At 31.8% G+C, this 12,877-nt stretch overlaps 1 protein-coding gene across 1 annotated transcript; it reads right to left on the minus strand.

Annotated features, from left to right (window-relative positions):
- Positions 1 to 885: 885 nt before the first annotated feature.
- LOC145318640 (uncharacterized) lies at positions 886 to 3,589 on the minus strand. The gene is made up of 4 exons (XM_080160037.1): positions 3,250 to 3,589; positions 2,084 to 2,377; positions 1,641 to 1,774; positions 886 to 1,373 (listed from the first exon to the last, which is right to left on the minus strand). The coding sequence occupies exons 1-4, from the start codon at positions 3,269 to 3,271 to the stop codon at positions 960 to 962; spliced, it is 864 nt and encodes a 287-aa protein (XP_080016163.1). The 5' UTR covers positions 3,272 to 3,589; the 3' UTR covers positions 886 to 959.
- Between the last annotated feature and the right edge of the window lie 9,288 nt (positions 3,590 to 12,877).

Raw genomic sequence — 12,877 nt, forward strand, 5'->3', positions numbered from 1 at the left:
GCATTATGATATATTCTGATATAACTGTTAAAACTACCCGCGGGTTTTAGAGGCATTCAATTCCCTGATTTTTAGTAAAATGTTGACCAAACAAGTCTGCTACAGACGTGTGATTAAAGGTCTTTAGGGCACATGTTAAATTTACACTTTTTATGCCAAATATTCAGACTTTGCATTTACAAAACTTTTATTACTATTTGCAACATATTTTACAGTTTGGCGTTTACATTATATATCATAAAATGTACAATCATAAGAATAAAACCAGTTTTTTAGCCCTGCGATGCCAAAGCCACGAGCTAAAAAATGGTTTTAATCTTATGATTGTACATTTTTATATTCGTAGAAAACTGGAAGTAATATAATGCTATACATAATTTTTTTCAGTATGGCTAAGAACCGATTCTAATCCACCATATTAATCTGTTTCGAAGCGATACTGGAAACAATTTTCTGCTGAACATACAATTGCAATACTGATATCTATATTATAATGTGACTTTATCAAAAGTTTAATTACAGACAATTTTGCAGGCATGCAATATGTGAAATTGTCAAATATACATATCCTATATTACGTCGTAAGGTTTTTTATCTCGGAAATCGCTGGTGCAAAAGAAAAGAATTAAACTCTTAAAAACTGAAGTTTAGGATAAGATATATAGGTTAATTGTAGACAATGAGTAACAATGCAATTTATTAGATTATATTTTATTGCTTAAGTATCACAGGAGGTTTGTCGTGCATATAGTAGAGCATTCAGAACATTAAAAAGTCCGGCAAATCCCATGAGATATAATAAAAAGTTCCATATTATACAAACTTGGTTTTAATTAGCTTAGCTTATAAAAATAAATATTTATTATGATCAAAAACCAATTGAAATACTTTTAGGTCTTAGATTTATTAAATAAATTTAGGTTAAAACATTATAAAATAGATAAAACTTTGTTCAAACATCAGTATGGGCCATAAGTTGTATGAGCAGGTGCATAGGCAGGTCCATAGGTGGTTCCAGCAGTTCCAGCAACTGGAGCAGGACGGATGAGCCTGTAGGTTCCAAATGACCTAGGCAAATATCCTCCATCGGCAGAGTATCCATTATAATAGTGGGCAGGGTTGCCAGAGGATGGGAAGACCGGGGTGTAGGTAGAGACACCTGTTCCCCTAGCATCTCTCAAGGTATTGAGGTTGGTCAGGCCAACTCCATTCACATTGACAACTCCATTGCCGACAAGTCCTGCAATTCCAGTTCCCTGGGCGTTGACAAGACCAGTTCCCACGGCAGCTGCGGCTCCAACTCCCTGGAATCCACCCTGACCAACAAAGTTCTGGAAGCCACCAACCACGCCAACACCGGGAACAGTAGATACCTAAACATTAGCTGGTTTGAAATACAGAAGTGGTAAAAAATTGTTTATCTTTAATTTAGTCTTTGTCTTACATACAAGAAAAAGCAAAAATAAAATTGTACAATATTTATCGCATCGCATTACAGAAAACTTTCAGACTTCATATTAAAATTAAACCTAACAAGATTAACACCAGTTTTGCTAGCTACGAGGGACAACCAATTTAGACCAGCAATTTAAGACATCTTTAGAATCTAACAGTAAAAAACCTATTATAGGTTTTCATACCTGGATTTGTCCAGCTCCATCAAACTGTGCCTGTCCTTGTCCCATGAAAACACCAGCAGGGAAATCTCCAGCAAAGTCTACCTCTCCCTGGCCAGCAAAGAATCCAAGTCCAGTGCCAGCAGCGCTTACATCACCTGGAATTTTATTTGTAATAATTGAACATGATTTGACTATTACTTTTTGATTTGTCTGTTTCTATGACGAAGTATTAAGTTTTTAAATCTTTTTGAAACTAAAATTAAACAAAAAGGGTAAATCGAATCCCCCTCCCCATGTTCAATTGCTTCTAAACTAGCAAACAAACCATAATTAAAATAAAAAAGCTCATAAATTAAAAAAAAATTAGGGCATACTTTAGATAGATTTTTTAAAAAATAGTTATGAATTGTAGAATAAATTTAATCTATAGATAACATCGTGCATTAGTCTGAATTAACAATAACCTGTTCCAGTGAAGATGACAGATCCACCTGGAGCTCCAGGAGCCAGAGGACCAGCAGGACCAGTAGGTGCTACGACAGCAGGTCCTGTGGGTGCTACGACAGCAGGACCTGTGGGTGCTGCAGGAACTAAACCATTTATGGGAGCACCTGCTAGTGGCAGACCCCTGTAGGGATATTTTCCATAAGGGTAGGAGGCAACAGTCTCATAGGGGTACTTGAGCCCAGGACGGGTATACTGCTCCCCATATACAGGAATGTAGTTTCCAGCTTTAACAGCGGCCACACAAAAAAATCCTAAAATAAAAACCGCCAACATTAAATATAATGTGATCAAAGTACTTTTTTATATTTTATATGTTAACATCTTATAGGATATGACACTAAGGATAAATTAATGTACAACCCAAACCACTCGTATTTACCAATGTGTTTAAAAATAACAAAAAAATTTAGTCTAATTTAATTTCATGCAATAATGAAGGCTATACCATGGATATTATGGGATATGACTATCAATAATTAATTCACATTACCAATAATGATTAATATAAAACACATTTTAAAATTGAAAAGTAATAAAGAACCCGGAGTAATTACAGTCAAATACTCCTCTTCCTACCTCAATATTGTACTTATAGATAACTAATGAAACGCAAAGCAATTTAAACAAAAACAAAACGTTAATTTAACAAGGATGACAACATCCATAAAAGCGAAGCATTGAAAAGGGTAGGAAAATCGGACATAAACACTTGTATAGTGTCAGAAATGAATAATCAGAATATAAATGTATAAGAATCTAAGCAAACTTGTATGTAAATTTGTTGAAAAACTGCATAATACAGATTAATAGAGTTGCTCCGCCTATAATATTGTACTTTGTTGTTCCAGAAATCAGTACAAAAATCTTATCAATCGCATAAATAGATCACATAAAACTTTGTTGTAAAAAATTAAAATATCAACATGCTTAAAATGAACGTACGGATATTCAAGTAACAAATATAGTGTTAATACGCTTTCTAAATAGTTCCCAACTACTAGAGGAATCACCATGCAAAGTTAAATAATAATATGATAATTCTAACATGCCTAAATTAACCAAAATAACTATCCGGTCCAAACCATATTTATAGAAAAACTTCGCTTATAATAATTATAATTACCAAATAAAACCAATGATCTCATACTGCAATCTAATGTTGAACTGATTACGATAGTAATAACAAGACCTTTTATATGATTTTAGAATTCAAACTGTGGTGTGCATGGAATTTTCCAAAAGAGGTGCATGAAATGCAGCATATAATTTTGACACCAAAATCAAAGGGGGATTTAGGAAGAGTGAACTTGAGAGACTTCAAGAGGAGTGAAATATTTTCGTTTTTTTTTTTGGGGGGGGGGTCAGATTTTGACAAGGATGGGTTTATCCACCCCCTTTTTGTCCTTTTTTGCACGAAATAAAAAAAAAACATCTCTGTAATCATTCTAGTAAAGGTTGTTGTATAAATAAGTATAAAGTTTTTTTTTTGATTTTATATATAAATAAATAGATTCATTTTAGGGAGTCGTACAAATATTATCAATATTTCTTCGTGGGTGTTTTAATAGTTTTAAATAGATAAGCATAAAGTTGACAATGCTATTTCAAGTAATTTAAACTACATAATTTGAAATGTTTGTCCATATCTCCGTTCGTAAGATGGAGGAAACGTGAATTTCATGGCTGCTATTCAAAATAGAAGGCTGATTTTGTAGTCCGTCAGTCTATGGAAAATCAAATCTATTTGGTTGTTCCTTAGCAAGGGTTTGATAATCAAGAGAAATTAATGAATACTTCCTAAAGATAGACATATGATTTACATGGAGTATCTGAATTGTTATATTCAAATTATTTATTGAATAACAAGGATGACAACATCCATAAAAAGCGAAGCTCTGAATCGGTAGGACCAACGGACATTAACATTTGTATAGTAACAGAACTGAATAATCAGAATAAAAATGTATAAGAGTCGAATCAAAATTGTAAGTAAATTTGTTGAAAAACTGCTTGATACAGGATAATGTTTATGGACATAATTACATTTTTAGGACTTGATTATAGAGTTAATTCGCTTATGATATTATACTTTGTTGTTACGGGAATCAGCATACCATAAATCAGATCAATCGGATAATAAGATCAAATAAAAAATTGTTGTTTAAAAAGTAAAAAAATTAATATGTTTAAAATGTACGTACAAAAATTCTGGTAATGATTATAGAGTACCTAACTACTACAGGAATCGCCGTGCAAAGTTTGAAATCGATAGGACAATTTTAACATGCCTGAATAAACGAAAAAAGCTATCCGTTTCGGACTGACGTAATTACAGAAATCTTCGTTTTAAGGATGACTACATCCATGAGTAGCGAAGCACAATAAAATCCTGGATGGAATTACGGACAAGGTGATTAAACCAGCATTTGCTAAAATCAAGAATATAATATATAGAAAAAAATGATGAAACCTTAATATATATTTTTTTTATATTTTGTATCATGACTGGCAGACCGATGGACAAAATAAATTATATACCGGATGCCCCCTCGGACTGACTGATTGATAGACAGGAGAACAAAGTGAAATATAGAGTAGCTTCGCTTCTGGAAACAAAAGTTTTATTCAAAATTTTTACATTTTATATTCTGCGCCCAAAGTATCTAGGGACTCTGTATTTGAAGAAGCAGAGAGGAGCTACAAAATCAAATAGTTTAAAACCATCTTAAGCCTTAAATCTAAAATTAAATAGCCTAAAACCATCACATCGGTGCAGTAGTTATTGGGATCTTAGGCTTCAGACAAATAAACTTTATATAATAGGATAATGGAAAAAAACATGAAATTTAAATCTTTACCCTACCCTGATATTGAACTAAACTAAATTAATATTTTTCGTAGCCTCTCCTTCCCTGAAATTAATTAAAATGTTTGAAAAATTTAGTTTGTGTGACAAATAAATTGCTGTCTCAGAATTTTCCCAAAACCTTAATCCCTATGTATGAATGGAACAAGGAAATTAATTTACAAAAGTTGCGCAAATGGAATTGTATTTTAGATCATGTTTTTAAAAGTTTTTAAGTTTTTTAAAAAAAATTGGAGGGGGGGGGATTCTCAAATTAACTCTAAAGAAAAAAGGGGTATTGTCCCTTCATGGCAACGCCTCTTAATGGGCGTTTTGACGTAATTTCACATTAGTATTTACAGGTTATTTTAGGTTAGATTAGGTTAGGTGATTGCCCTACAGGGTTAGGCAATTGGCCCCGCAGGATAAGCCCTCCATAGGACTAGAATAGGTGAAAATCTACTGTGAAAATACGATAAAACGCCCCTTAAGAGGTGTTGCCACGAAAGGGTCTATACCCGAATAAAGTAAAACAGTTTAATGAAAATAAAAAATTCCATTTCTAAATTAAAGTCAATTTAAATTTATTTAAATGACTAAATTTAAACGATATTTGTATAAACTATAGAGTAGTTTTGATATAAAAAAAACATTTATTTTGAAAAGAAACTAGATATTTGTTTTTAAAATACAATTTTGCATAACACAAAAGAAATTTAATTAAATTAGATATGGTTATATAAATAACATAAAAATTAAATTCTTTATTAGAAATATTTAGCCTTTATTAGTTGTTTATCAATTATTTTCCTAATTCTGGAAGGGTGTTGCACCAACCTGCATTAAAATTGCTCTAAACTTTATTTTTTTTAGTAGTACGTGGACGTTGTAAAAGATTCTCGCATACCCTGATAAAATGTTTATCCCAGCTGGTTAATTTAACAATACCCCAAATCCTACCCCCAAGGACGTCCAAGGGAGGGGAGGGGGATAAACTAATTTTTAATCCCCCCCCCCCTCCCCAATAAATGAAAGATGGACTTCTTTGCCTATATATATATTATATAAAGATAACGCTATAAATTCCTTTGACACAATCTCAACATATTCTATATTCATTGCTGACGTATACATATCTTTCGCCCTGTGAAATGCCTAGAAAAAAATTAAAGAATATTGGAAATTTGTTAATTACTGCTTTACAATAATTATAAACTTGTTATGGGGCCAGGTTGCTTCAGTGTACTGCACTGCAACAATATGCAGAATACATCAGGGAGGGAGGGGACAATGGGCGTTTATTGAATTTTCATTGGTTGGTTTATTAAGTTGAGTGTCCAAACGTTTCTACCACAAATATTAATCTACAGCATGGGTAATTTTGTGTATCATCATTGGATATGTTAATCAGTGCAGTGTATTAGCAATTGTCTTATCCCGTTAGATCCCTGAGAATACATATAACATATATAGATAGTGGCGTGCACAGGATTTTTGACTGGTTGGTTCCCGATGCGCAATCAAAAAAATGACGTCATTCGATAAAATAGCCAATGAGAGGCCAGTATAAATTTTACCATTGGTCAATTACAGTGTATACTGGCCTCTCATTGGTAAACTTTGTTGTATAGCGTCATTTTTTGGTGCCACTTTACGGTGTCTCATAAATGGGGAGTGGACCCTGTGTCAGTGTAGTGAACAAACCCAAAATATTATCTAGCTTCGCTCCACATGAACATGTTTTACTTGTAAAAATTACCTAATTTATACTATTTAACTGTTGTACAAAGTTTAATCAGGACTCTTCCCCTCAAAACGTGAGAAGTCCGCCATGTATTCTGTTTAACCTACCCTAACTATAGTAATTATAGACCGGCCCTCAACTCTAACTTGGAGGAATAATTTTTAGTTTTGTAATCTATCCTAAATAGTGGGCAATCCAGGAAGACTAAGGGTGACTGATACGCACCCTTCTATGTCCAAACACCAATAGATATTACACGCTTGGACCCTCAGATGTCAAAACTTTATTTTAGTGTTTGGCCAAAATGACTTAGCAATTGTATCTGTAAGTACGTCTAATAACACCCTTTGCTATTTTTAAAATCCTAGAAAATTTTTTTTGCAAGAAAATTGCATAAATTCGCAACCTTTTTTAGAACCACTACATAACTCGAGTTTTAAAACTTTTTATATAAAATCCTTTTTACAAAAAACATCAATAATTACTTAAAATTAAACCTGAAAGAAAAAAAATCTCATTACACGTGTTAATTTGCATGTTTTAGGTCTTTTTTTGAGGAAAGTATAACTTCCACATTTTTGACAATAATATATTTTTTTAACATTTCAAAGTAAAATATAATAAAACTTAAACGATTTTTCTTGAATTATCAGTTGAAAATTTCATCAAACATGCAATTTAAGTGATGAAAATTTAATAAAATCATTTTTTGAATGTTTAGAATTACCAATTTTCTACATTTAAAACAAAATGTTAACAAAATTTAAAAACATTCTAATATATAACTTTAAAAATCAATAACATTTTATAAAATGATATTTTAAAAAATAAATCATTAAAAGGTATTAAAATGCATTTTAAGTTGCTTAAAATTAAAACGAGAATATCTTTTTACACTTTATTCTTTGTAATAGAGATTAATCGTCATTTGCTGAAAATGAAACATTTAATAAACTAATTGAATCTTTTTGTGACCATGTTTAAACTTTTTAATTTTTACACTAAGGTGTTTTTTAATGAAAATCTTTGTTGAATTCTCTTTTGCGACAAAAAAAGAAAGGGAATTTTTTACTATTTCTAGGTTATCTTATGTAATTTAAACTATATAATATGAAATAATTTTTAATTGTCTTTCTTTTGAGCCACAAAACACTGTAAAATGTAACATATATGCAAAAATAACAATTTTTTTAATGAATATTATAATATCCTTATATGACATTGCGTCAGAGCTTATTCTTTAGATCATATGTTCATGAAAAGTAGTCATAAACTTGGAGGGTTGCGCTATTTATTAGAATTTTAAATAAACTTGAATGGTAAAAATATTAGCATAGCCTTTGTCAATTCAAATGCTTTAGGTATATTATTCGAAAAGTTAGTTAAAAAAGAGAGAATTTGCTGTGTATACTGTTGAAAGACTTTCAAAAATGTAAATTACAAAGCAATCCTAAAAGATCGTGTTGTAGGTGAGTCTTAGTCGGGGGTTTTCTGATAGCAAATATTGCGTTATTGGTATACAATGTAAAAAAAAAACATTTTAAAGAAATTCTTTAAATAAAACCCAACGTGTATTGGCAGTACAAACATCTTAATGCTAGCAGACATATGTTTATCAACATTTGCAGAAAACTATTTCCACAAGAAAAATTATTCAGGTTTCTACTTCACAATTTTAAATATTTCTTTCTGATAAAATGTTTGACATATATCGTATAATCATTTACCAAAAAAATATTTTGATAATTTAGATTTCAGAGAAGATTAATCCTTTCAAAAAACTAAGACGACATTTTGCATCTTCTGTCATGACATTTTAGAAAAAAATATAAAAAAACAAAATTTAGTATGAAAACTATTTTCATCGATTTTTCTGAAGGTATTATCGTATTCTGTGGCTTTGTTATTATCATTTACTTATATCGAAAGTGCCAAACATTGTACCCTAACTTATTCATTTAATAAAAAACTAACCGTGATTAGGTTAAGTAATATCCATCAGACAACCAACTCTCTGTGATGCACGACCTACCTGTGCATGGTAACGAGTTGCGCCTGTTTTGTGCCAAGGCAATCCCCTCACAATAACTATTTACGTCGCGCATCTAACATAGTAGCAGTGGAAACCGTTTTTAACGTCTTTAGTTATGACGCGGTGTTGGTCCGAGATTCGAACCTATCACCTTCCCGACGACGCTACGTGTTGAGCCACGGTCACGGGTGCCTACCTTACTTTAATAAACGTGGTTGGGTTTAGAAGTGAAGCTTCTCTACAACATTAGTTACCTGTTCCGTATGTCCAACATGAACAACGGCTTAAGTCGGTGTCATTATATTAGCACCGTCATTAATTTTGACAGGGGAGTGGATACTTATACATAAGCTGAATAGAAATAACAAGTTAAATTTTAGACCATTGTAACAATTACATTTAATATTGACAGACAAACCAACTGGTGCTAATTTTGAAAAAGAATGGCAATAAAAAACTAAATCCAATCAACAGACAAACATTACTTTTACAAAAACCATATCGATACCAAAGCAAATGATTAACAAAAATGATAATGGGAACGAACACATATTCGTTTTTTTTGGGCTCAAAAATATATAGTTTGCAATTATTTTTCCTTTTTTTACCTAATACCTGGTTGGGGTTAGTTCCTTTTTGACTTCAAGGACCTTAGGGCAACGCCCAGAGAAAAGGGTTAAGTAACATCCAACTACGAATTAAGCCTTTGGATTTGAGGACCTTTATATGCAAGTTCCAACTGTGCAATTTAATGATTTGCACCTCTCTGTAGGCTCAGTAATTTTTGTCATAAATTCACTTGTCATAAATACACTTGTCTTAAATATACTTGTCATAAATACACTTGTCTTAAATATACTTGTCATAAATATGTACACTTGTCATAAATATACTTGTCTTGAATACACTTGTCTTAAATATACTTGTCATGAGTACACTTGTCATAAATACACTTGTCTTAAATATACTTGTCATAAATACACTTGTCATAAATACACTTGTCTTAAATATACTTGTCATAAATACACTTGTCATAAATACACTTGTCTTAAATATACTTGTCATAAATACACTTGTCATAAATATACTTGTCATAATTACATTTGTCATAAAGGTACACTTGTCATAAAAACATTTGTCATAAAGGTACGTTCGTCATAAATGGTACACTTGTCATAAAGACATTTGTTATAAAAACATTAGTCATAAAAACAAATGTCAAAAAGGTACATTTGTCACAAACGTTTTTATCACAAACGTACCTTTATGACAAATGTTTTTATGACAAGTGTACTTTTATGCTAAATATATTTATGACAAGTGAATTTATGACAAAAATTACTGAGCCTCTCTGTGAGCCAAGCCTTCCATCTATCCTAGTGTAAGAAGCCTTACATAGCAGCAGTAGGTACCATTTTTAACGTCTCACATATGACTCAGTTTGGTCGAAACTGCAACCCCCTTTACTCTAATGCCGCAGGTTATTGCTTATTTAACTTAATCAAACTACATTGCTACAATAATATTTGAAAAGTGTTGATATATTCTAGTATTTGAAATAGTTGTCCTTGTTTAATTGTAATAAACACCCTTTAAGCTTGAGTAATATTAGCCTAATTTAGAAATATTTCATTTGTATTATAATTACTAATTATCTATATATAGTTCTTCATTTATATTTTTTCCAATTTTGTCCAATTAGCAGTAGATTTTGTTTACTGCTCTTTGCTTTCACAAAAGATTTAGAGAATAGATTACCTTGATAAGCATCAAATCTGAGGTGGATTCTTAAAAAAAAATTGCCCCACTTTTCGGTTAGTGGGGCAAAATTGTTTTCAAGAAAAGTCCTCCAAAATCACATTAAAAATCTACAAAAATTAAATAAAATCATAGAAGGTTTATTAACAAAAGATTTTATTTAATTTTTGTAGATTTTTAATGTGATTTTGGAGGATTTTTCTCGAGAACAATTTTGCCCCATTAACCGATTAGTGGGGCAAATTTTTTTTAAGAATCCACCTCTGGTATCTAAAAAACAATACCGTAAAAATTTAAACCACCTTTCAAACTGTTCCAGAGAATCATACATATTTAACCTTATACCATGTTCGTTTAGTAAGTTTATAATGTAAGAATGTGCAGTAAGAACCAGTCTATATAGGTGTGTGTGTGTTTATGTGTATGTGAGTGATTTTGTGTGTGAGTGTTTGTGTTTGTTTATGTTTGTTTGTGGGTGTGTGTGTATAGGTATTCAGACGAGTTAAAGCAAGAGTGTTTTCTATAATACTATTGCTATATTCCTTTGGCAGATAGCAGTAGCTGATTTACTAAACAGTACTCTAGACTTATTCCTCTATTGGTTGGGTAATAATTGGGAAACCAGATAAGAGAAATAGAATGCATTGTATAATATTGTCTTCACTCAAAACAGTTGGAATTTGTTGTTTTATTTGCTTGTGAATTTACAGTAGTTATTAATAAAAATATATTTGATGCACTATCTACAAAATTTTGAATTATTATTATCTTTAATCATTTAATATTAAAAGGTAACTTTACAAAGTGTCTAAAAATTCAGCCATGTGACGTTATAAACTGAGGGAGAGAGGAGAAGTGGGACAAAGACAAATGGACAATTCTTCATTTATATGACGTCTTATGGCTGATTTTCGAGACACTTTGTAAAGTTACATTAAAAGCAGAAGCATGCTCAGGTTTTGCTAGGGGGTGTGCAGGAGGCACACTAAAAAAATATTGACAACCCCTCTAGGTGTCCACCCACTCACCCAAAAGTAAAAAAAGCTTCCCTTAATTGCTAAATTGACGCGCAGAGCACGCAATTTTTTTTTCATTACTCCTTTTTATTTAAGGAGTGTATGGCTTTTTTACCTTGATAAACCCCGTGGCTGTATTAGGGGTGTATCAGGGCGGTGGTGTAAGCCCTTGTCAAGAGGGATTTAGAAATATGTATAATTTTGCCAGGAGGGTTAAGATACTACCTTCTGCTAGGTTCTTATTGAAAGATTAAAACATGCAATTACTTAGAATTCTCTCTACTTATCCTCATTGTTTAACTCTTCTCTATATCATTGTTTCTTGTGGACATAGTTTTCCTTGTTTCATTATAAAGACAACAAGGGTGACAACATCTATGAAAGCGAAGCTCTGAAATTAAACGGTAGAACAAACGAACATCAACACTTGAAGTGTCCGAACTTAATACGCAGAATATTGATTTAAAGTTTAAAAAGGGGTTAGGCAGTTAAAAACCTATTAGATAGTTTAAAATAGGTTAGGTTAGATCAAGTTTCCACTCCGACGTTTGTCCACTCCGACGTTTGGGACTCCTGTGTTTGTCCTAGGACCTAAAATCCTTTTTTAAACTTGTAGCAAACTTGCATAAATTATTAAATACAGGATCATTTAGGGACATATTTACATTTTTAGGACTTGTTTATATAGATGCTTCACTTACAAATTAACCTTGTTGTCTTCTTTGGATTATTGTTCCAAAAATAAAAATAATAGGATAATTATATCAAACAAAAAATTTAAAAATCAGCATATTTTAAACCGATTTTTGTTTACGATTCACAGAGTTTTCAACCTTCCGTATTAAAAACTGTTCTATTTTATAACTCGTCCTAATTTTTCATTGGTCTCAAACTTTTAATGCTGCAAAATAATGTGATTCAAAAAGACTTTTTGATAGACTTTTAATTTCTATAATTTTTCTGGAGTTAGTCTCATCTTAAATCAGGAGTAATTGTTCCTTTCTTCAGGAAAAGAAAGGACTTTTTCGTATTCAATCGAATCCGGGGGATAGGAACCGGTTCTCATCCATGCGAAAAAACTATGTCTAGCATCGTATTATATCCAGCTTTCTACGAATATAAAAATGTACAATCATAAGATTAAAACCACTTTTTTTAGCCGGTGCCTTCGGCACCTCGGGGCTAAAAAAACTAGTTTTAATCTTATAATTGTACATTCTATATCCGCGGAAAGCCGTTTATAATACGATGAAAGAAATAACTCTTCTCGTATTCATTCGAATCCGGTGGATAGGAACCGGTTCTCATCCATGCGAAAAAAAACTATGTCTAGCATCGTATTATATCCAGCTTTCT

Source organism: Acartia tonsa, chromosome 5, assembly GCF_053477335.1.
Source record: "Acartia tonsa isolate MP-2025a chromosome 5, ASM5347733v1, whole genome shotgun sequence".
Lineage (NCBI taxonomy): Eukaryota > Metazoa > Arthropoda > Copepoda > Calanoida > Acartiidae > Acartia > Acartia tonsa.

Excerpts from the sequence above, each read along its gene's own strand:
- LOC145318640 (XM_080160037.1), bottom strand. The coding sequence starts at position 3,271 with ATGAGATCATTGGTTTTATTTG. Across the intron at positions 2,378-3,249 it reads GAGATCATTGGTTTTATTTG|GATTTTTTTGTGTGGCCGCT; the intron begins GTAATTATAATT and ends TTTTTATTTTAG. Across the intron at positions 1,374-1,640 it reads ATGGAGCTGGACAAATCCAG|GTATCTACTGTTCCCGGTGT; the intron begins GTATGAAAACCT and ends GCTAATGTTTAG.